Source organism: Bombina bombina, chromosome 1 (genome assembly GCF_027579735.1).
Source record: "Bombina bombina isolate aBomBom1 chromosome 1, aBomBom1.pri, whole genome shotgun sequence".
In the NCBI taxonomy this organism is placed as follows: Eukaryota; Metazoa; Chordata; class Amphibia; order Anura; family Bombinatoridae; genus Bombina; species Bombina bombina.
In genome coordinates, this window is record NC_069499.1 from 1,400,591,651 (window position 1) to 1,400,614,596 (window position 22,946).

Genomic DNA, 22,946 nt, shown 5'->3' on the forward strand with positions numbered 1-22,946 from the left:
ATGACCTGTATATGAATGTTCCTGCAGTGTTTCTTGATGATTAGTAAACGATAAATTGTTCTTTCCTTGGGCCTGTAATCAGTGATAGGATTTTTTTGGTACAGGGGTCTATAACAATGATCATGGCGCACAGTATGCGCACTGCAACGGCACCATGTGGAACCCACTGGGAAGCGGGATTTCATATGAAGACATTGAGTTTCCCATCTTTCTGCTCTATGATAGCAATGAAACTGAAGTAATCAAGCAGGTAGGCTTTAATATCTGTCAGGGCATCTATTGCAGGGTTTCATCTCTGTTCCTAAAAAATATATAAATAAAAAATGACAGTTCTCTGATTTATAGATGCATGCAGTCTGCTGTATAGGTTGTAGCTGTGTTTTATTGTCTGGTTTACAGTCCTGTTAATCGCTAGGCTCATAATGCAAATAAATATAGAACATTCCATGGTAAAGTGCAATACTTTTGTACAGATCTATTCCAGAACACCACAGTGACTAAGCATTTGAAGATTATAACATTATCATAGTAGCATAGTACTTGAACTAAGTTTGTTACAATAAAGCTTTCTGAATCCCATGTGACACAAAATTATTACGTTTCTAATCTCTAATATTATTTTCCCTTATGGATTAAAGAGTCCATCTATACTCTGCTGGTCCCTGTGGTTGGAGACCTGTATTTCATGTGATCCTTTTGCAATCCACATTCTTTCCTTTCTTAAAATAAGTATTTAGTTTTTTTCCATATCTATCTGATATTGACCTAACTAATATAAAATAATATATTTTACTCTCGTTTCTTTTTCAGTGTTACAGAGATCACAACCTTCCTGTAAATGATAGTATCCCGCAGTACCCCCTGTGCGCCATGCAACTCTTCTCCCACATGCATGCCGTTACCAGTACAGTTACCTGCATGAGGAGAAACTCCTTACAAACATCATTCGCTATTAACCCTGGTGAGAATGCCCTGAAGATTTAAATCAGATGGACATAAATATTTTCTTTCATGGTTCTGACAGAGCATACAATTTTTTTTTAAAAGTTTCTAATTTACGGTTGTAAAAGTTGGTTCGTTATTTTATTCTTGTTAAAGAGATATGTAGCATCTGTAGCACAAAATGGCAGTGAAAAAGTGCTGCCATCTAGTGCCCTTGCTAATGTATAACAGTCATATAGTGCTGCTGGTACTTGCATCTTCCTGAGCTTTACCCTTCTTCTTTTCACCAGAAAATACCGAAAAACAAAGACAATTTGATAATAGAAGTCAATTGGAAAGTTGTTTAAAATTGTACGCTTTGCTTGAATCATGAAAGGAAAACTTTTGGGTTTTATGTCCCTTTAAAGAACTTGCGAGTGGCGTAGAAATAATCTCGGACCATAGTTCCATATACTTAATGCTTACTAAACTTAAATTGTTGTAATACAGTTTGTACACCATATACAATTTTTTTATTTTGTTTTTCCAAAATTTGCTTTATTTTAACTCTGTCCTGCATCTAGCACCCAGCAACTTGTGTTAGCAGCATATTTGCAGGGGTTTCAACCAAGAAACCTGGCCTATTTCTTTCATGTAATTGGCAAGAGTCCATGAGCTAGTGACGTATGGGATATACAATCCTACCAGGAGGGGCAAAGTTTCCCAAACCTCAAAATGCCTATAAATACACCCCTCACCACACCCACAATTCAGTTTTACAAACTTTGCCTCTTATGGAGGTGGTGAAGTAAGTTTGTGCTAAGATTTCTACGTTGATATGCGCTTCTCAGCATTTCGAAGCCTGATTCCTCTGAGTACAGTGAATGTCAGAGGGATGTGAAGGGAGTATCACCTATTGAATGCAATGGTTTTCCTCACGGGAGAGCTATTTCATAGGTTCTCTGTTATTGGTCGTAGAGATTCATGTCCTACCTCCCTTTTCAGATCGATGATATACTCTCATATTCCATTACCTCTACTGATAACCGTTTCAGTACTGGTTTGGCTGTCTGCTATATGTGGATGGGTGTCTTTTCGTAAGTATGTTTTTATTACTTAAGACACTCTCAGCTATGGTTTGGCACTTTATGTATTTATATAAAGTTCTAAATATATGTATTGTACTTATATTTGCCATGATTCAAATTTTCAGTATATTTCCTTTTGCAGACTGTCAGTTTCATATCTGGGAAATGCATTTTTTAGGAAAAATGTATTTCTTACCTGGGGTATTTTTTTTTTTCAATTGACTGTCATTTTAAATTTGCGGGCAGAATTAGGCTCGCGAGGACGCAAAATGCCAAAGTATATTGCGCCATTTTTGGTGCGAAGGTACGTTCAATGACGCAAATTTGTCACTTCCGGCGTCTTAGTTGACGCTGAGTCCTTTCTCAAGGTTGCGTCTTCAATGACGCAAGTGTCATTTCCGGATGTTGTTAGCGCCAAAAAAAAATAAATACTATTTCTGTTGTGCGTCATACTTGGTGCCAAATATTTTCATTATTTAAAACCCCATTCCTATATGCCTCTTGCCTTTTTTCTCTATCAGAGGGCTATGCTGTTTGCATTTTTTTCTTATTCCTAAAACTGCCATATAAGGAAATTGATAATTTTGCTTTATATGTTGTTGTTGTTGTTGGTTTTTTCTCTTACATTTGCAAGATGTCTCAATCTGATCCTGTCTCAGAAATCACTGTTGGAACCCTGCTGCCTGATAACAGTTCTACCAAAGCTAAGTGCATTTGTTGTAAACTTGTGGAGGTTATATCTCCAGCTGTGGTTTGTAATAGTTGTCATGATAAACTTTTGCATGCAGATAATGTGTCCATCAGTAATAGTACATTGCCTGTTGCTGTTCCTTCAACATCTAATGTACAAGATATACCTGTGAATTTAAAATAATTTATTGCTGATTCTATTCAGAAGGCTTTGTCTGCCATCCCGCCTTCTAATAAACGTAAAAGGTCTTTTAAAACTTCTCATAAAATTTATGAAATTTCAAATGACTGACAACATACTGAATTATCCTTTTCTGAGGATCTATCTGATCCTTCCTCAGATATTGACACTGACAAATCTACTTATTTATTTAAAATGGATTATATTCGTTCTTTGTTGAAAGAAGTGTTGATTACATTGGATATTAAGGAAACTAGTCCTCTTGATATTAAAGGGACATTCTACACCAGAATTTTTATTGTTTTAAAAGATAGATAATCCCTTTATTACCCATTTCCCAGTTTTGCATAACCAACACAGTTATAATAATATACTTTTAACCTCTGTGATTATCTTGTATCTAAGCCTCTGCAAACTGCCCCTTTTTTCAGTTCTTTTGACAGACTTGCAGTCTATCCAATCAGTGCCTGCTCCCAGATAACTTCACGTGCACGAGCACAGTGTTATCTATATGAAATATGTGAACTAACACCCTCTAGTGGTGAAAAACTGTTAAAATGCAATCTGAAAGAGGTGGGCTTCAAGGTCTAAGAAATTAGCATATGAACCTCCTAGGTTAAGCTTTCAACTAAGAATACCAAGACAACAAAGCAAAATTGGTGATAAAAGTAAATTGGAAAATTGTTTAAATTACATGCTCTATCTGAATCATGAAAGTTTATTTTGGCCTAGACTGTCCCTTTAAAACTAGTAAACGTTTAAATTCTGTTTATAAACCTCCTGTGGTTACTCCAGAGGTTTTTCCAGTTCCTGATGCTATTTCTGATATGATTTCTAAGGAATGGAATAGGCCTGGTGCTTCTTTTATTCCTTCTTCAAGGTTTAAAAAATTGTATCCTTTGCCAGCAGTTACATTGGAGTTTTGGGAAAAGATCCCCAAAGTTGATGGGTCTTTCTCTACTCTTTCTAAACGTACTACTATTCCTATGGAAGATAGTACTTCTTTTAAAGATCTTTTAGATAGGAAACTTGAATCTTATCTAAGGAAAGCCTTTTTATATTCAGGTCATCTTCTCAGGCCTGCAATTTCTTTGGCTGATGTTGCAGCTGCATCAACTTTTTGATTGGAATTGTATTCTGATTTGTCTAGCATTTTTCGCTTGCTTAAACATTCTAATCATTTCATTTGTGATGCCATTTTTGATATCATCAAAATTGATGTTAAATCTATGTCTTTAACTATTTTAGCTAGAAGAGCTTTGTGGCTTAAATCTTGGAATGCTGACATAACTTCTAAGTCCAGATTGCTATCTCTTTCTTTCCAAGGTAATAAGTTATTTGGTTCTCAGTTGCATTCGATTATTTCAACTGTCACTGGGGGGGGAGGGAGTTTTTTTCCCTCAGGATAAAACACTTAAGGGTAAATCTAAAGCTTCTAACCGTTTTCATTCCTTTCGACAAAATAAGGAACAGAAACCTAATCCTTCCCCCAAGGAATCTGTTTCCAATTGGAAACCTTCAAATTGGAATAAATCCAAGCCATTTAAGAAACCAAAGCCAGCCCCCAAGTCCACATGAAGGTGTGGCCCTCATTCCAGCTCAGCTGGTAGGGGGCAGATTAAGATTTTTCAAGGATATTTGGACAAATTCTGTCCAAAATTAATGGATTCTAAGTATTGTCTCTCAGGGGTACTGAATAGGATTCAGAGTAAGACCTTCTGTGAGAAGATATTTTCTCTCACGCATCCCAGCAAATCCAGTAAAGGCTCAGGCTTTCCTGAAGTGTGTTTCAGACCTGGAGTTTCAGGGGTAATCATGCCAGTTCCGTTTCAGGAACAGGGTCTGGGGTTTTATTCAAATCTATTCATTGTGCCAAAGAAAAAATTCATTCAGACTAGTTCTGGATCTGAAAATTTTGAATCGTTATGTAAGAGTGCCAACTTTCAAAATGGTGACTATAAGGACTATTCTGCCTTTTGTTCAGCAAGGGCATTATATGTCCACAATAGACTTACAGGATGCATATCTTCATATTCAGATTCATCCAGATCATTATCAGTTTCTGAGATTCTCTTTTCTAGACAAGCATTAACAATTTGTCGCTCTTCCTTTTGGCCTAGCGACAGCTCCAAGAATCTTTTCAAAGGTTCTCGGTGCCCTACTCTCTAATCAGAGAGTGGGGTATTGCGGTGTTTCCTTATTTGGACGATATCTTGGTACTAGCTCAGTCTTTACGTTCTGCAGAATCTCACATGAATCAACTGGTGTTGTTTCTTCGAAAACATGGTTGGAGGATTAATTTACCAAAAAGTTCTTTGATTCTTTGAGTCACCTTTTTTAGGTTTCCAGATAGATTCAGTGTCCATGACTCTGTTTCTAACAGACAAGAGACGTTTAAAATTGGTTGCAGCCTGTCGGAACCTTCAGTCTCAATCATTCCCTTCAGTAGCTATGTGCATGGAAGTTTGTTTTTATATGAGACCTCTCCTGCTTTGTATGCTGAACCCATGGTGCAGGGATTATACAAGGATATCACAATTAATATCCTTAAATACCACTGGACTGTGATAACAACAGATGCAAGTCTTTCAGGTTGGGGAGCTGTCTGGGGATCTCTGACAGCACAAGGGGTTTGGAAATCTCAAGAGGCGAGATTACCAATCAATATTTTGGAACTCCGTGCAATTTTCAGGGTTCTTCAGATTTGGCCTCTGTTGAAGAGAGAACCGTTAATTTGTTTTCAGACGGACAATATCACAACTGTGGCATATGTCAATCATCGGGGTGGGACTCACAGTCCCCAAGCTATGAAAGAAGTATCCCAGATACTTGCTTGGGCTGACTCCAGCTCCTGTCTAATTTCTGCGGTTCATATCCCAGGTATAGACAATTGGGAAGCGGATTATCTCAGCCGTCAGACTTTACATCCGGGGGAGTGGTCCCTCCATCCAGATGTGTTTTCTCAGGTTGTTCAGATGTGGGGTCTTCCAGAAATAGATCTGATGGCTTCTCATCTAAACAAGAAACTTCACAGGTACCTGTCCAGGGATCCTCGGGCGGAAGCAGTGGATGCGTTGACACGTCCTTTGTGTTATCAACCTGCTTATATTTTCCCGCCTTTAGTTCTTCTTCCAAGAGTGATCTTCGAAATCATCATGGAGCAATCATTTGTATTGCTGGTGGCTCCAGCATGGCCTCACAGATTTTTGTATGCGGATCTTGTTCGAATGTCCAGTTGCCAACCTTGGCCACTTCCATTAAGGCCAGACCTTCTGTCTCAAGGTCCGTTTTTCCATCAGGATCTCAAATCATTAAATTTGAAGGTATGGAAATTGAACGCCTAGTGCTTAGTCATAGAGGTTTCTCTGATTCTGTGATTAATAATATGTTGCAGGCTTGTAAATCTGTTTCTAGAAAGTTTTATTATCGCATTTGGAAGACTTACATTTCATGGTGTTCCTCTCATAAATTCTCTTGGTATTCTTTTAGAATTCCTAGAATTTTACAGTTCTTCAGGATGGTTTTGATAAGGGTTTGTCTGCAAGTTCCTTGAAGGGACAAATCTCTGTTCTTTCTGTTTTATTTCACAGAAAGATTGCTAAGCTTCCTGATAATCCACTGTTTTGTTCAGGATTTGGTTCGTATCAAGCCTGTCATTAAATCAATTTCTCATCCTTGGAGTCTTAATTTGGTTTTGAAGGCTTTACAGGCTCCTCCATTTGAGCCTATGCATTCTTTGGACATTAAACTACTTTCTTGGAAAGTGTTGTTCCTTTTGGCCATCTCTTCTGCTAGAAGAGTTTCTGAATTATCTGCTCTCTTGTGAATCTCCTTTTCTGATTTTTCATCAGGATAAGGCAGTTTTGCGGACTTCATTTAAATTCTTACCTAAGATTTGTGAATTCTAACAACATTAATTGAGAAATTGTTGTCCCTTCCTTGTGTCCTAATCCTAAGAATTCTTTGGAGAGATCTTTACATTCTTTGGAAGCTCTGAAATATTATGTTGAAGCTACTAAATATTTCAGGAAGACTTCTAGTCTATTTGTTATCTTTTCTGGTTCTAGGAAAGGTCAGAAGGCTTCTGCTGTTTCCTTGGCTTCGTGGTTAAAGCTTTTGATTAATCAAGCTTATTTGGAGTTGGGTCAAGCCCCGCCTCAGAGAATTACAGCTCATTCTACTAAATCAGTTTCCACTTCGTGGGCTTTTAGGAATGAAGCTACCGTTTTGATGTATTTGCTTCTTCGGAAGCAGTTTTTGGTAGAAAAGTTCTTCAGGCAGCTGTTTCAGTTTGATTCTTCTGCTTATGTTTTCAGTTTTTTCCTTTCATTTATGAGAATAAACTTCTGTTTTGGGTTGTGGATTAATTTTCTTCAGCGAACACACACACACACTAAAACTGGAAGAGTTAGTTACCGCATTTGGCCAAATGGGACAAGCTCAGATACCACGTCAAGGTCTCTTCCATGTACCTGAGTCCCTAATACAGCCACACAACTGCAGCCACGCACACAAATGCAAGCTAATAATCAAACAAACTGGGAACAAGTCAAGGTTCACAGACTTATGTAATCACCCTGGGCATAAGCAAAACAAGGAAAAAGGACAACACATCCAGACCGGACCGGGTACACAACCCATGACCTATAAACAGGCTCAGCTTTCGTTGCTATCGCACTCACATAAAGCTACACTATTAAGGACTCAGGTACTTGGAAGAGACCTTGACGTGGTACCTGAGCTTGTCTTCCAGTTTTGCTTTTAATCCCAGCTGAGAGCTTGTGAGCGAGTGCTGGACTTTTTTATGTGTGTGTTGCAGTGTCTGTTTTTGTAATTCACCCTTTGGACCTGCACCCTGGCAGGTCCGGGGTTAACTGCCTGTGACTCTGTAAATAGTGTAGCTTTATGTGAGTGCGATAGCAACCAAAGCTGAGCCTGTTTATGGGTCATGGGATGTGTACCCGGTTCGGTCGTCTGAATGTGCTGTACTTTCTCCTTGTTTTTTTAAATATATATTTTAAAAATACTTAGAACATATTCTGCTATGTGCAGAAGGTTGGAATGTGAAATATTTACAATAAATACATATTTAAAACCTTTGTTAAAAATGAATATTGCATAAATATAATTTTATACGTTTTCATCTACTTAACTGCAAAGGGCTCCAATGCGTATATATATATATATATATATATATATATATATATATATATATATATATATATATATATATATATATATATATATATATATATATATATATATATAATTTTCCCTCCCTCCCACTAGTCATGGTTACCATCATGTTGAAATTTTGCCTTTTATTGCATTCCAGTGCTGATGTGTTTGCACATCTACAGCAACTCTCCTTCATATAACTGCAGTGTAACCGAAGTTCGAAAATTGAGGCAACTATGATTAGAGGGAAGTGCCTGAAATGTATTTAATGTCTTTTTAAATCCAGATCTATGCTCAGATCATTTTGTAGTTTCAGTGAATTTATGTATGATACCTACTGAGATTAGTAATTTCTGCCATTCTTTGTATGATATATACCACAAACACACACACAAACAAATACAAACACACACACTATGTACGGGGTCAAAATAATAGAAATACAGCAGTTGAGTTAATCTTCATAATTAAACAGACTACTTCCTTTTTTAAAACTGTAACAAGACTAATATATATTTTTTCTCTTAATTGGTAACTTTTTAGCTACATAGTTAAAGCAAGAAAGTATTCTGATTATACTCAGGTGGTGGTGTTTTTCCCCCTGACCAGTAATATATTTGCAGCCTTTATATATATATAATGTACTAATTATGATTATATGTAAGTACCTTTACACATTATCAAAGTCTTTGTACTTGACATTGAGCTGAGGGTCGATAATAATGATGTTTTCCTCTCTGTTTTTTTTTTTTTTTTTTTTTTTTTTTGTTTTTGTCTCCTTTCTTCATTTGGTTATTCTGAGTCTATAAATGTGGCGTAAACTCCCTAAACTTGTAACATAAGTCTTAAAGAGACAGTATACTATAAAATTGTTTTTCCCTTCATGTGTTCTTCTTGGTTCTTCTATTCTTGGTTAGATAAGTGGTGCAGGGAACGAGGATTTGGTTTTATTGGCCATTATAGCTCTGTTTGGAAAGATACTAGGTTATTTAGGAGAGATGGCTTGCATTTGGATGCTAAAGGAACAGAGTATCTGGGAGAGGAGTTTAAATACTTTATTAGAAATCATTTAAACTAATAAAGGGGGGTAGCATTAATATATCCACCTGCCCCCCACAGCATGCCAAAACTGTTAGTCCAAGTAACAATTCTAGAAATTCTAGTAGAAAAATTCTTCGTGCCATGAGCACAAATGCTCGCAGCTTAGGAAATAAATTACCTGAACTCATTTCAATAATGACTAGGGACAACTTGGATTTAGTAGCTATAACAGAAACATGGTACAATGATTTGCATGACTGGGACATAGTCATACCTGGATACAGGTTATTTAAAAAGAACAGAGTAGGAAAGAAAGGTGGAGGAGTTGCTTTGTATGTAAATGAAAATATAAAGGTTACTGAAATTGTAGGAACAAATGATGAGGTGGAAAGTATTTGGGTGACTTTGGAAATTGGAGATAAAAATGTTTTTAGAATAGGGGTTGTATATAGGCCTCCATTGCAGGATGAAAAACTGGACAATCTGTTATTAGATGAAATAACCAAAATGACCATGAAGGGTAAGGTTATAGTACTGGGGGACTTTAATTTGCCAGATATAGACTGGAAGATTCCTTCTGCTAGATCGGCTAGAAGCAGGTATATTCTTGAATCTCTGCTAGGGGAATCACTTGAACAATTAGTCAAGGAACCAACTCGTAAGGAAGCTATATTAGATCTAATACTTACAAACAGTGATACAGTTTCAGATGTGTCTGTAGGTGAGAACTTAGGATCCAGTGATCATCAATCTGTTTGGTTTAGTATTCATGTTCAGGAACTGTCCACCCAGACTAAAACAAAAGTTTTAGACTTTAGGACGGCAGATTTTTCATTAATGGGAGAATACCTAAAGAACTATTTAAAGGGGAAAACTCTTATTACAGGGGTTCAAGAACAGTGGGAATTTGTGAAAGGTGCCATTTTAGATGCAACCGCACACTGTATTAGACATGTCTGTAAAAGTAAAAGAAAGCGGAAACCAATTTGGTTTTCCAAAGAAGTAGCACATGCTGTAAAGACAAAAAAGATAGCTTATAAAAATTACAGACACACACAAGCAGATGATGATATGAAAATATGGAGACTCCAACAAAAAAAGACTAAGCAGTTAATTAGGAAGGTTAAAGCTCATGCAGAAGAGAAGATAGCACAGTCAGTAAAACATGGGGACAAAACATTCTTTAGATATATCAGTGAAAGAAGAAAAAATAAGGTAGGAATAGTAAAATTGAAATCAGTTGATGGTAGAATAATAGAAGGAGATAAGCAGATTGCAGACTGTCTCAATGATTACTTCTGTTCTGTTTTCACTAAAGATTGTGAAGATACAATGTCTACATTAAGGGATGCAACGCAAAATAGAAACAAGCTTAACAGTAATCTTTTTACAGAGGATGAGGTTTTGTTAGCATTATCAAAAATAAATGTTACAAAGGCAGTGGGTCCTGATAATATTCATCCAAGGGTTTTAAAAGAACTTCGATCAGTGCTAACTGTCCCATTAACTGATCTGTTTAATCAGTCACTATTAACAGGAGCTGTCCCAGATGATTGGAGAATAGCAAATGTAATACCCCTTCATAAAAAGGGCAGTAGAGAAGAATCTGGCAACTACAGGCCAGTTAGTTTAACTTCAGTAGTAGGGAAATTAATGGAAAGCCTCTTAAAAGAAAGAATTATGACTTGAATAAAGACAATTTAGAGGACCAAAATCAGCATGGTTTTACTTCAGGGAGATCATGTCAGACTAATCTAATTGACTTCTTTGATTATGTAGCAAAAGTATTAGACAAGGGAGGAGCAGTTGATGTAGCATATCTAGATTTCAGCAAAGCATTTGACACCGTCCCACACAATAAACTTATTCACAAACTATATCTCCTTGGTCTAGATTCAAAAATTGTGAACTGGGTGGAATGCTGGCTTAAGGACAGAAAACAAAGTGTCTTAGTAAATGGAGTTCATTCAGCAGAGGGGGCTGTTACTAGTGGTGTTCCTCAGGGGTCAGTTCTGGGGCCTGTTTTGTTTAACATATTTATCTGCGATATCAGCAAAGGGCTACAGGGGAAAGTATGTCTCTTTGCAGATGATACAAAAATTTGCAACAGAGTGGATGTTCCAGGGGGGGTAGACAAAATGAGAAGTGATATACAACAATCGGAGGATTGGACAAATGACTGGGGTCTAAAGTTTAACACAGCAAAGTGTAAAATAATGCATTTAGGGAAGAAAAATCCAAATGTTAATTACAGACTCAAAGACACTTTACTGACTGTTACAGACGAGGAACAGGACTTGGGAATTATTATTTCAGATGATTTAAAACTTAGTAAACAATGTAGTAATGCAGCGAGTAAGGCTAGCAGAATGCTTGGATGTATTGGTAGAGGTATTTGCAGCAGAAATAGTAAGGTTCTTATGCCACTTTATAGATCATTAGTTAGGCCTCATCTTGAGTATTGTGTGCAGTTCTGGAGACCATATCTTCAGAAGGATATTAACAAACTTGAATCTGTGCAAAGGAGGGCTACCAAAATGGTACATGGTCTAAAAAATAAAACTTACCAGGATAGGCTCAATTACCTAAATATGTATAGCTTAGAGGAGAGAAGGGAAAGAGGTGATATGATAGCAACTTTCAAGTACATTAAAGGGTTTAGTAAAACTGAGGCTGTGGGTATTTTACATAAAATGGAAAATTCAAGAACAAGGGGTCATGAGCTCAAGCTAAAGGGTAGTAGATTCAGAAGTAATTTGAGGAAGCACTTCTTTACAGAAAGAGTGATTGATTTATGGAATAAACTTCCTCAAGAGGTAGTAGCAACAAACACTGTGGGGGACTTTAAAAATGCATGGGACAAGCATAGGGCTATCCTACGAACTAGATAAGTTTATACTGTTAGGTAAGGTCGGGCAGACTTGCTGGGCCTATGGCTCTTATCTGCCGTCAATATCTATGTTTCTATATCTATGTTTCTATGTGTTTCCAAATACTTTTTTTACCAGCTGTAGAGTATAAAATGTATGTATTTGCTTTTTTTAAGGCTTATTTGTGTATTTGAATTAGCTAATTTTGTGTTTTGAAGCCACAACCTAATAAAATAGGTTGAGCTTGTAGGTATAATCAGATCTCATTACTTTATCACATTGTGTACATATACCTGCTTCTTTATCTTATATCTGTCCATAAACAAATCACCAATACATGGAGAGAACAATGAAAAATTAACATTTTATTACCTTATCTCTTCTATATCCCACTGAGAGTGTAATTTCTTCTACTGACTGTGTTAACAAAGCTTAGCCTTGAGGCCAAAAACTTTCAGGATGGGTGGGGATACCACAGGCTAAATAAACTATTTCAAATGCCAATATAAGGGTAATGGAAATACTTGTAAACAATTTAATACATTCCAGCAGGTAAAATGGATAATTGGGAACAAATTAAAGGGGATAAATGTTTTGAGTAAACTGTCCCTTTAACTGTGACATTATTATCTTGACCCTTTGCCATATTGTGAGTGTGTGAGTATATTGATGTTTCTAAATGTTAGTGTCTTACCTTTTTTTGCATCCTCTTACTTAGAAGTTGTGTGTGATTTTCTTTCGGGTTTCAACGTGTGGAGTGCTGTAAAACCAGTCAATAACTCTGATAAACTAGCTCCTGACGAACAGGTCGTTGTGTCTGCTGCAAGGGTAAGAGGAAATTCCTTTTTTTTTTTTTTTTTTTTTAATTTTATTTCTTTTATTGATTTTCCAAATAACAAACCGAAAAGAAAAACATAGAATCAATTACATACCATGTCAAGAATTATTGTGATACAAGCATGGAAACACCCTCAATTACAATCAGATAGGGTCTAGAATGTCATTCTCAAACATATAGCCATATTTGTTACCATTATAAACCATTTAGGGTTACACAGGTTATGACTCAGGATATTTGGCTGGCATGTTAGGGTCTAGGGTCTGTTTTCGGCGTCAAGACCTATCCAGTAAGCCCAACTGTTGTATTACACATGCATGCATATCATTCTATTTAAGCTTATTGACTCGAAAAAGAGACATGTACATAAAATGGGTGTGAAACTGCGCAAACCATAGATTAGTGTGGTGCATAACAAGACTAAGTACACTGCCATACTTGGATGTCTCTAACTACACAAATTAGGAAAGATTTCTTTCTTTTTTATTGCCCCTTTGCATTCCATATAGATATGAGTTCTATACCTTATTTACATCATGTATCAAGGGTCAACAACCAGCTGCTCTTCTCCATTATAGGTATTGCTCCCAGACAAATACCATATCATGATAGAAATCTAGATGTCCCAGTTTAAGATAATACAATCTTTCCAATATTAGAGTGCTTTTAACCAGGGCAAACCAATTGGCAATTGTGGGCGGCTGCGCCTTCTTCCAAAGCTGTGGGATAAGCCTTTTTGCTGCATTTAAAAGAATTTGGTGTAGGCGTTTTCTGATTTTACAGGTGATATGTGGAGCAGCGTTAAACAAAACCCCCTCAGGAGAGAGAGTCAATTCTATTCCTATAATTTCACAGATTTATGAACTTGAACCCAAAATGTTTGCATTACTTCGCATTCCCACCATATATGATACATTGTGCCTTCTTGTTCACAACCCCTCCAACACTTGTTATTGGCATTTGTGAACATATGCTTTAATTTGCTGGGGGTTAGATACCATCTAGTAAGGATTTTGATATTTGTTTCAAGTGCTGCTGCCGAGTGAGCTGAGTCGGCAGTCGCCCTGAACCATGAGTCCCATTGTTTGTGAGAGATTTCTTTCCCCATCTTTTTCCCATTTATGTGTGTAATTTGGTTTAGTGGGGTAATACGATCTAAGGATATCTTTATACATTATAGAAATAACTTTTTTGGGGGTTTGTTGTGATGTACACAAATGCTGTGCGTGGTCTAGACATGTCCTGTTTGTGTTTGTGCATGGAGAGAGAGTGGCGAACTTGGTGATAGGCGAGCCAGGATTGGAATAGATTAATTGGGTATAGTTCTGATTTATTAGTGTTTATCAAAAAGTTTGACACTTCACCAAAAGCCTGTAGCTCATGTTGAACATATGGGAGGGAGTTTATCGGGTCTTTCAGAGTCATGAGGATCTCATCGGCAAACATTGCCAGTTTATATGTTTCTTCTCGGATGTTGATGCCTTTTATATTTGGGTGTTCTCGTATTTTTATTGCTAGTGGTTCTAGGGATAGTATGAAGAGGATGGGGGATAGGGGGCACCCCTGCCTTGTGCCATTCCGAATTTCAAATTGATCGGAGAGCACCCCATTAACCTTGATCTGGGCAGAGGGGTTAGTATAGAGAGCTAGTATTTTTTGAATAAATGTCTTGGGGAAACCGAATTTGTAAAGAGTAGACTGTAAAAAGGTCCAATCTAATCTATCAAACGCTTTTTCAGCATCAGCTGATAGATATATAGTAGGGGTGCCCAATCTTTTAATATATTCCATCAGATTTAATACCTTGCAAACATTATCCTTGGCTTCTCTCTGCGGAACGAAACCGACTTGGTCAGGATGAACTAAACTTGGCAATATTTTATTAACTCTATTTGCTAAGATTTTAGCTTATAGTTTGAGATCTACGTTCAACAATGAGATTGGCCTAAAGTTTGCTGGGGTTTCCGTTTTTTTTACCAGGTTTGGGGAGCACTGAGATATGTGGGCTTGTAACATGGTGTCAGGGAAGGTTATGGATTCTGATATCTGATTAAACTAAGTGAGCAAATGTGGAACTAATTGGGCTTTAAATACCTTATAGTATCGATTGCTGAAGCCATCCGGACCTGGGGCTTTTTCCGGTTTCAGTTCTTTTATGGCTTCTAAAATTTCCCTCTCAGAGATTGGGGCTTCTAGTAATGATGCCTCAGCATCAGTGAGTTTGGGAAGCGTTATGGTACTCCTCACATTTCAGCTGATGTGATGCATGTGGTCTGTTGGGATATAAATTGTAAAGTTTATGATAGAAATTTTTAAACAAGGCTCCAATAGATCTTGTATCTTCTATGGTAGTGTTATGAGTTGCTTTGAGGGAGTGTATATATGAGCTGGTATGTTGTTTTTTTAATGCCCTAGCCAATAGTTTTCCTGTTCTATTTCCTTCCCCATAGTATTTTTGTTTTATAAATAATTGGTGTCTCTGTGACTCAATTTGCAAGTGTTTGTTTAATTCTTCTCTTTTGTCCTGCCGGTTTTTAACTAAGATTTGGTCTTCAGGATGTATTTTCAGTGCTAAGTCAGCTTCTGAGACTTCTTGGGCCAATTTAGCATATTCTTTAAGAGATTGTTTGCGTTTAAACGCTTTGAGTTTAATGAATTCACCCCTGATGTAGGCTTTATGGGCCTCCCAGATCATCACAGGGCGAACTTCTGTAGTGTTATTAATAGTGAAGTAGGTGTTTAAGTGTTCAGTAAAAGATTCTACCACTTTTGAGTCTGCTATAAGTGAATTGTCAAGACGCCAAGAGAAAGGTCTGATAGGGGCGGACGGCCATGCTAATCTACATTCCACTAGTGAGTGGTCTGACCACACCGTGTGTTTAATATTAACATTTTTAATTAGTGATAGGGCAATGTGATCTACCAGTATGTAGTCCAGCCTTGAATAGCTCTTTTGTGGATTCGAAAAAAAAGGTATAGTCTCTGGTCTGTGGATGTGTGAATCTCCATGCGTCATGTAATGTCAGCTTCTTAATATCCCTCCATATGGAGCAGGGAGTTTTTTTATTGTGACGGGCGAACGGGTTAGAACTATCTAGGTCTGGGACCAGGGGTATATTAAGGTCACTTGCAACTATTAAGGGGCCCTTAGCTAGGTCAATTATTCTGTTGGTGAAGCGAGAGAAGAAACGGTCTTGTCCAACATTAGGGCAGTACATGTTTCTTGTAATAAAAGTATTTTCCCCCCTCTCCTATATAGATCCCGGACAGCCATATTCCTCTTATTAGGGCTATTAAATCCTCTCACGTTTTGAGTGAGAATTTGTATATATTGTGTATTAGAGTTTGTCATTATAGTTATACATGTCTAATTGTGGGTTCCTATGTTTATATAGCTGTGGTGGAGCTTCCAAACAGTGACTAGCTTCTAAATTCACAGTCCTCACATTAAAACAATCCCAATGGTGGCGCAGTTTTAACCTTTTAATGCCGTTAAAAGGTGTTCCGATGTAGGCACTTTCACCCTGTCACTTAAGGGTTAAATAAGATGAATAAAGCATAAACATAAAGAACACAGCACAACAGGTGCAAACTAAGAATAGAAAAAAACGCATTCTTTTTAAAGGGAGAACACAAACCCCTAATGGGCAACAAAACTATATCTCAAGATTTATGCATGTGATGCATCTAGCAGCGTCAAAACAGTGCTTCCTAGAGCCTTGTTCTGTATTTTATTTTATTTTTTTGAATATAGGAAAACATTAATATTGTAATATGTTAAAGGGCATATTACGGATAGTTCATGTGTGAAAAGTTCCAACACGTCTGGCAACCTTGTAATACAAAAAATATAACATTTGGCAATATAGGGAATCAACATTAGTGAAACATTTTACCTTACACCGCTCTTCTCATACATGAGACCCTGTCATCAGCTGGCAGCAGGCCTCAGTCCTGATTTCAAAAGCATCGCTCGACCAGCCGAGACCCACCTATATCAGAGGTCCAGCTGGATTAAACAGCCACTACTGTATTGTATTTATTGATTTATGGCAGTCTCAGAGGTAAAAACGTTTATCTTCCCATTGTGTGTGAACGTCCAGAATCCTGGGCTTCAATGGCTGTGGCTTTTGCAGGGATCTTTTTCCACTCCGTTCTCTGAGGGAGAGGTGGGACTAAGATAGGTTCCTTTGATGTCATCTCACGGATCTCCTCTTGCGGTGATGGTGGCGAGATCTCCAAGTCCTTGCAGATCTGTAATATGTCGTCTGTGGAGTTACAAATTAATCTTCTACCTATTTGCAAATTGAAAGGGTGGCCCCATCTGTATGGGATGTTACGCTGTCTCAGCTTAGCAGTGAAGTGCTTGAATTCCCTTCTTTTCTGCAAGGTTCTGGGTGTTAGATCTTCATACAGTTGAATTGGATCAGTTCTGAATTTGAGTGGGTACTTCTGCCTGGCTTTCTTTATTATATCCTCTTTAATCTGGTATCTTGTAACTTTGACAATGACATCCCTTGAGGGTTGGTCCCCTAGAGGTTTTGCCCACAGGGCTCTGTGGAACCTATCCAGGGCTATGGTGGCTTCGGGTTAAACCCCAATAATATGTGTAAAGAGACCCTGTAAATAGTCCTCTAGCTCTGACGGTGATACTGTCTCAGGTATTCCCCTTATTCTAATATTACTTCGGCGGCTTCGATTTTCTAAATCATCTAATTTGTTCTTTATTTGAAGTATAAAGTCATCTTGTGCTGCAACTTTGGAGCTTAGGAAAGTTATGTTTGAATTTGTAAGATCTGAATTATCTTCCTATCTTTGCACTCTCTGACCCATATCTGAGAGGTCTTTTTTAATCTCAGAGATTTCCTCCCTTATGCATTGCTTTACTTGGCATATTAAAGAAGAGAAATCTTTTTTTGAAGGTAGAGAGTCCAATAGGGCCCTGGGGATAGAGATAGCAGCAGATTCTGGGTACTCTCCTTCTGATTCCGATGAGGCAGAGGAAGCATCCGTTCTGGCATCACCTGGGGTTGCCATTTTCTTAGCTGGCGTATCCAAATGTTTAAAGAAACTATTTTACAGATGGGTTTGCAGACACTTGCTTCTTAGCTGCCTTTTCCGGCTTACCCCTTTTTTAGGAGACATGCTTATTATATCAGAAGTATATAGATGTTGAATTATGGTGAATTAAACCGCCTAGGTTAGTGGAGCAAGACAGGATAAACGACCAGGCTGTTCTGTAACCTGTTAGTGTTTATATGAGGTGTCTCTATAACTTTCTAGATATATATTTTAGCTCCAATTATAAATCCATAGTTATATGCAGACCTCAGATCAACCATGCAAGCTGAGGATATGTTGCACCCCTTTAAATGAAGCTTCTGCCTTTGTTGCTAGCTGCAATAAATATAGAACTTATTTTCCATGCGATTATGCCCTGATGTCCTTCATAGTTACTCACACATTACTTTTACACAGCTTATATGTTCTCAGGCACCATGTGCTGCGTCTTGCGGGTTAAAATGGCCGCATCCACACATCAATTAGCTCCGGTGTCTTATATATGCCTACTGGCCCCCTCACTCAATCCACACATGACCGGTCACTCTGGCCTCACCTTATTGTAGACTTCTGGTGTCTCTAGGGCATCTGTACCCAGAGCAATCTTATCTGGTATAAAATTTCAGGCCGCGAGTTAGGTCTGTGGCTGTGTCGCAAGTTCGGCGTGAGGAAAAGCTGCTCTTTTATTTTATGTCCCCCTTCCGATATGATCTCATGTTGGAGAAGTGGATCCGGAGGTGAAGGGACAGTATTTTAGTTCGATTGCGGTCAGATACATCCACATTTAAGGCGATTTGGCCCTGCAGGGAGAACAGAGCTCACAAATGTGCAGCCGTCTCCATTGAGCGCTGGCTCCGCCCCCGGAAATTCCTTTTTTATGAAGATTTTTTTATTTATTTTTTTCAGATCTATTTAACCCTTGTAGGTTTTACATTACTCAGTACTTTGGCCAGCATACTATGTTGACATAGTACCTACGTCCAACACAGGTGCATGTTGCGGTTCCCCTCTTTCAGCTTAGACAGCGGAGTCGCAACCAGGGGGGGGAGGCAAAAGGCATCTGCCAGATCACCGATCATTGCAGAGAGTGACTCTGTCTGGGTCACTCTCTGTAATGATTCTCTGTTGGTGCAGAGTGGGAGCACTACAGAAATAAATAAGTAAACATATATTTAAAATTTAAAAAAAAAGAGCCCTTAACTGCATACTGGCTGCCAGTACCTAAGATGGTGGTGACCAGTTGGTGGGGAGGGAAGAGAGCTGTTTGGTAGGGATCAGGGGGTGGGGGGTGTGAGGCAGGATGGTAATCCCTACACTGCAGCAAAAATAAACATTGCAAGCTAACTGATTAACCCGTTCACTGCCTGGAATTTATAAAGTGTGGTGCAGAGCTGCCAATAGCGATCTTCTAATTCCCAATAACCAATGCCAAAGCTATACATGTCTTCAGTTTCTGAACAAAGGGGACCCCACAGAAGCTTTTACAACCATTTTGTCTTATGACTGCAATAGTTGTATGTAAATCATTTCAGTGAGAAACCCATTGTTAGTGAAAAAGTTATCGATTTAGATATATAGTTTTCATTGGTAAATAATAAAAAAAAACTAAGGATCTATTTCTGTTGAAACGGAGTGATATCACAAATGCTAAAAATTCTCTGGTACTTTGGGCACTAGAAAAATCTAGTGTACAATGTCCATTAAAAGAGACAGTCAAGTCCAAAATAAACTTTCATGATTCAGATAGGGCATGCAAGTTTAAACAACTTTCCAATTTACTTTTGTCACCAATTTTGCTTTGTTCTCTTGGTATTCTTAGTTGAAAGCTAAACCTAGGTAGGCTCATTTGCTAATTTCTTATACCATAAAGGCCGCCTCTAATATGAATGTATTTTGACAGTTTTTCACCACTAGAGGGCATTAGTTCATGTGTGTTATATAGATAACATTGAGCTCATGCACATGAAGTTACCTAGGAGTCAGCACTGATTGGCTAAAATGCAAGTCTGTCAAAAGAACTGTAATAAGGGGGCAGTTTGCAGAGGCTTAGATGCAAGGTAATTACAGATGTAAAACATTTATTATTATAACTGTGTTGGTTATGAAAACTTGGGTATGGGTAATAAATTGATTTTCTATCTTTTTAAACAACAAAACTTCTGGTGTTGACTGTCCCTTTTAAGCTTTACTGGAGCTTTTATTGTAAGTATATTAATATAGGTTGAACTCGAGACTGCCCGTATTCCAGCCAAAATTGGAAACCACATGGCTGCATTTCGGTATTGAACAGAAGCAATTTTGTAATATACATGCATTAGCAAAAATGCTTCTAATAAAAGCTATAGCTGTTTCAAAAGTTTATTTAAGTATGCACCGTGCACCAGCATTTTAACACAACACTTGCTCAGAGAGCCTAAGGTGATTGTACCATCTGGTAATGACTCCATTTGTTAATTGCTGACCTGATACAAGCCCCACTGATGATCTGAGCAGCTGTAATATTTAAAATGTGGGTGCAGTGACAATATCCAGCTATGCTTCACATGCAAGTGCAGAGAAAAATGTTAACACTAAAACAGTGATAACTTTTACTAGAAGCATTTTTGCCAATACATTTATATTGCAAATATGTTTCTATTTAAAGATGTAATCTATGTGCATTTAAATTTTGACTGGAATGTCCCTTTTAATAGGATTTATTAAAAACTCAAATATTACCAATAACTGTAGTGTGAGGTTCCCTACATCATGAAATTGTACATTTTTGTTCCAACAGCTGGATAGTCGCTCCTTTTTTTGGAACAAGGCTCCTGGAGCAGACAGTGCTGTGTCTGGGTTTGTCACTCAGCTGGCTGCGGCTGAAGTTCTTAACAGACTACCGGACATCCAGTCCTTGCCGAGGAATATTGTGTTTATGTTTTTTCAAGGGGTAAGGCTTCTCGAAGACCATGAATACTTTTTGGCTATTGGTATATACATCATACTAATGTTTAATGCAGTATACAGTTGCATTCTGTGTTTCATATATTTTATACCATCCCTCCGATTGCTTTCACTTATGGGAGCAATCATGATCCTTTTGTAGTATATTTGCAAATGTTAGCGTTGACATTTTTTGATCAGCTAAATAAAACAAATAGGTGGTCATCTTTTCTATCTCTTTCCGATAGGAAGCTTTTGATTACATTGGCAGCTCGCGGATGGTGTATGACATGGAAAAGGGCAGGTTTCCAATCAACCTGGGCAACATTCATTCATATGTGGAGCTTAGCCAGGTACAGTGCAAACTTATCTGTGGCTGTGTTGTTCCTAATGCCTTTCCTTGTGAAGTAGGACTAACTAACTGCATGTAATAGACACTACTATAAAGAATAATATGCACAGATACTGATATAAAAATTCAGTATGAAACTGTTTAAAAACTTACTTAGAAGCTTCCAGTTTAGCTCTGTTTAAGAGATTACTGGAACACCCACTGCAAGTGGGAAATAACAGACACTCCCCCTTCCTTTGCATATGAAAATACCCTTTACACAAACAGAAGCAAGCTGGAGTAGGTATATGTCGGTATTCTTTTAAAACTTTGGGGCTCAGTTAGGAGTCTGAAAATCAGAGCAGTTATTTAAAAATAAGCAAAACTATCCATTTAAAAAAAAAAAGAAAAAACTGTATGGGCTATATAAATGGATCATCTACAAAACATTTATGCAAAGAAAAATCTAGTGTATAATGTCCCTTTAAAGGGATACAGAGTAACAGTACAAGTCATTAATTTCTTTCTAACATGGCTTGGAAAATCTAACATCTAACCAGTTTTGGTATGTGAAGATTGTGGTAACAGTGAATTGAAGATAAACAATTAGTTGCGATGTCATATGATTACTTTTTTATATTTTTTTAAAAACCCCAAGGAACACTGAACTGTTGGAATTTAACAAGTTTAATATGCAATGCAAACATTTTAATATAAGTCAACAATTTTGTTTGTATTCACATAGGAACTGTGCAATATACTGTAATTCTAAAATAAATCTATTTTTTATTTTTACTCCAAGAATGTCTCCTTTTCACTATATGTGTTAAAGGTTATTTTTTTATTATTGTTTTTGCAATATATTACAATGGTACCTTACATTATTATGTTTGGTTTGAATAACTCCATTCATGTTTAGACTTTTCACACCCTTTTAATAATTTTGATGAATTTCTTCTTCTGTCCTGCAGGTGGCAATAAGGAACAACTCTACGCTTTGGGTTCACACTGACCCTGTCTCTAGAAATAACGAGTCTGTGAACACAGGAGTAAGTACTAAATATGATTGAATATACTAAACAAAAACTTCTTTTGATTTGGAAAACACTATCCAATAATTAACATCACATTCTGCAGATTTTGAGGAATTCCACAAAATATATTCGATTGGTCAATTCAGATATTTGCTGGATCAGTCAGCAGGTCCAATCTTTTTTTTTTTTTTTTTTTTTGCAGTTGTTTCCAGATTGCATTAATGTCATACAAACGTGAATAGTTGTTTCCTGCCTATACTAGACCTAGAAAATAAGTTAAAAAAAATGCCCTTTTAATGCCACCCACACTGACAATTAAACTGGGAATTCTTAGGTTCCCCAAACTAATAGACTAAAACCTAGAAACAAATTTTGTAAAAATCTGTCTCTTCAGATGTTAGGCAAAAATTAAACTTACATGATGCAGATAGAGCACACAATTTTAAACAACTTTCTGATTTACTTCCATTGACACAATGTGCACAGTCTTTTTATATTTTCACTTTTTGGGTCACCAGCTTCTACTGAGCATGTGCAAGAATTTAGAGAGTATAAGTATATGCATTTGTGATTGGCTGGTTGATGACTGTCACATGATGCACTGGGAGTGGAAATATATATAACTTCAGATAGAGCATGCTAATTGCAGCCACCAATCAGCAAGCGCTATCCAGGATTCTGAACCAAAAATGGGCTGGCTCGTAAGCTTACATTCCTGCTTTTTAAAATAAAGATACCAAGAGAACAAAGAAAAAATAATAGTAATAAATTAGAAAGTTGCTTAACATTGC

At 37.4% G+C, this 22,946-nt stretch overlaps 1 protein-coding gene across 2 annotated transcripts in view; it reads left to right on the top strand.

Moving 5' to 3' along the window:
• NCSTN (nicastrin) overlaps nucleotides 1–22,946 on the top strand; it is a 55,979-nt gene that overhangs the window by 12,739 nt on the left and 20,294 nt on the right. The window contains exons 5-10 of one of the 2 annotated variants that reach the window (XM_053705144.1): nucleotides 105–250; nucleotides 811–961; nucleotides 12,688–12,797; nucleotides 20,645–20,797; nucleotides 21,039–21,143; nucleotides 22,093–22,170. In XM_053705144.1, the coding sequence (XP_053561119.1) occupies nucleotides 105–250; nucleotides 811–961; nucleotides 12,688–12,797; nucleotides 20,645–20,797; nucleotides 21,039–21,143; nucleotides 22,093–22,170 (743 nt within the window). The remainder of the gene's footprint in view (nucleotides 1–104; nucleotides 251–810; nucleotides 962–12,687; nucleotides 12,798–20,644; nucleotides 20,798–21,038; nucleotides 21,144–22,092; nucleotides 22,171–22,946) is intronic. The other variant, XM_053705146.1, reaches the window with a different exon arrangement.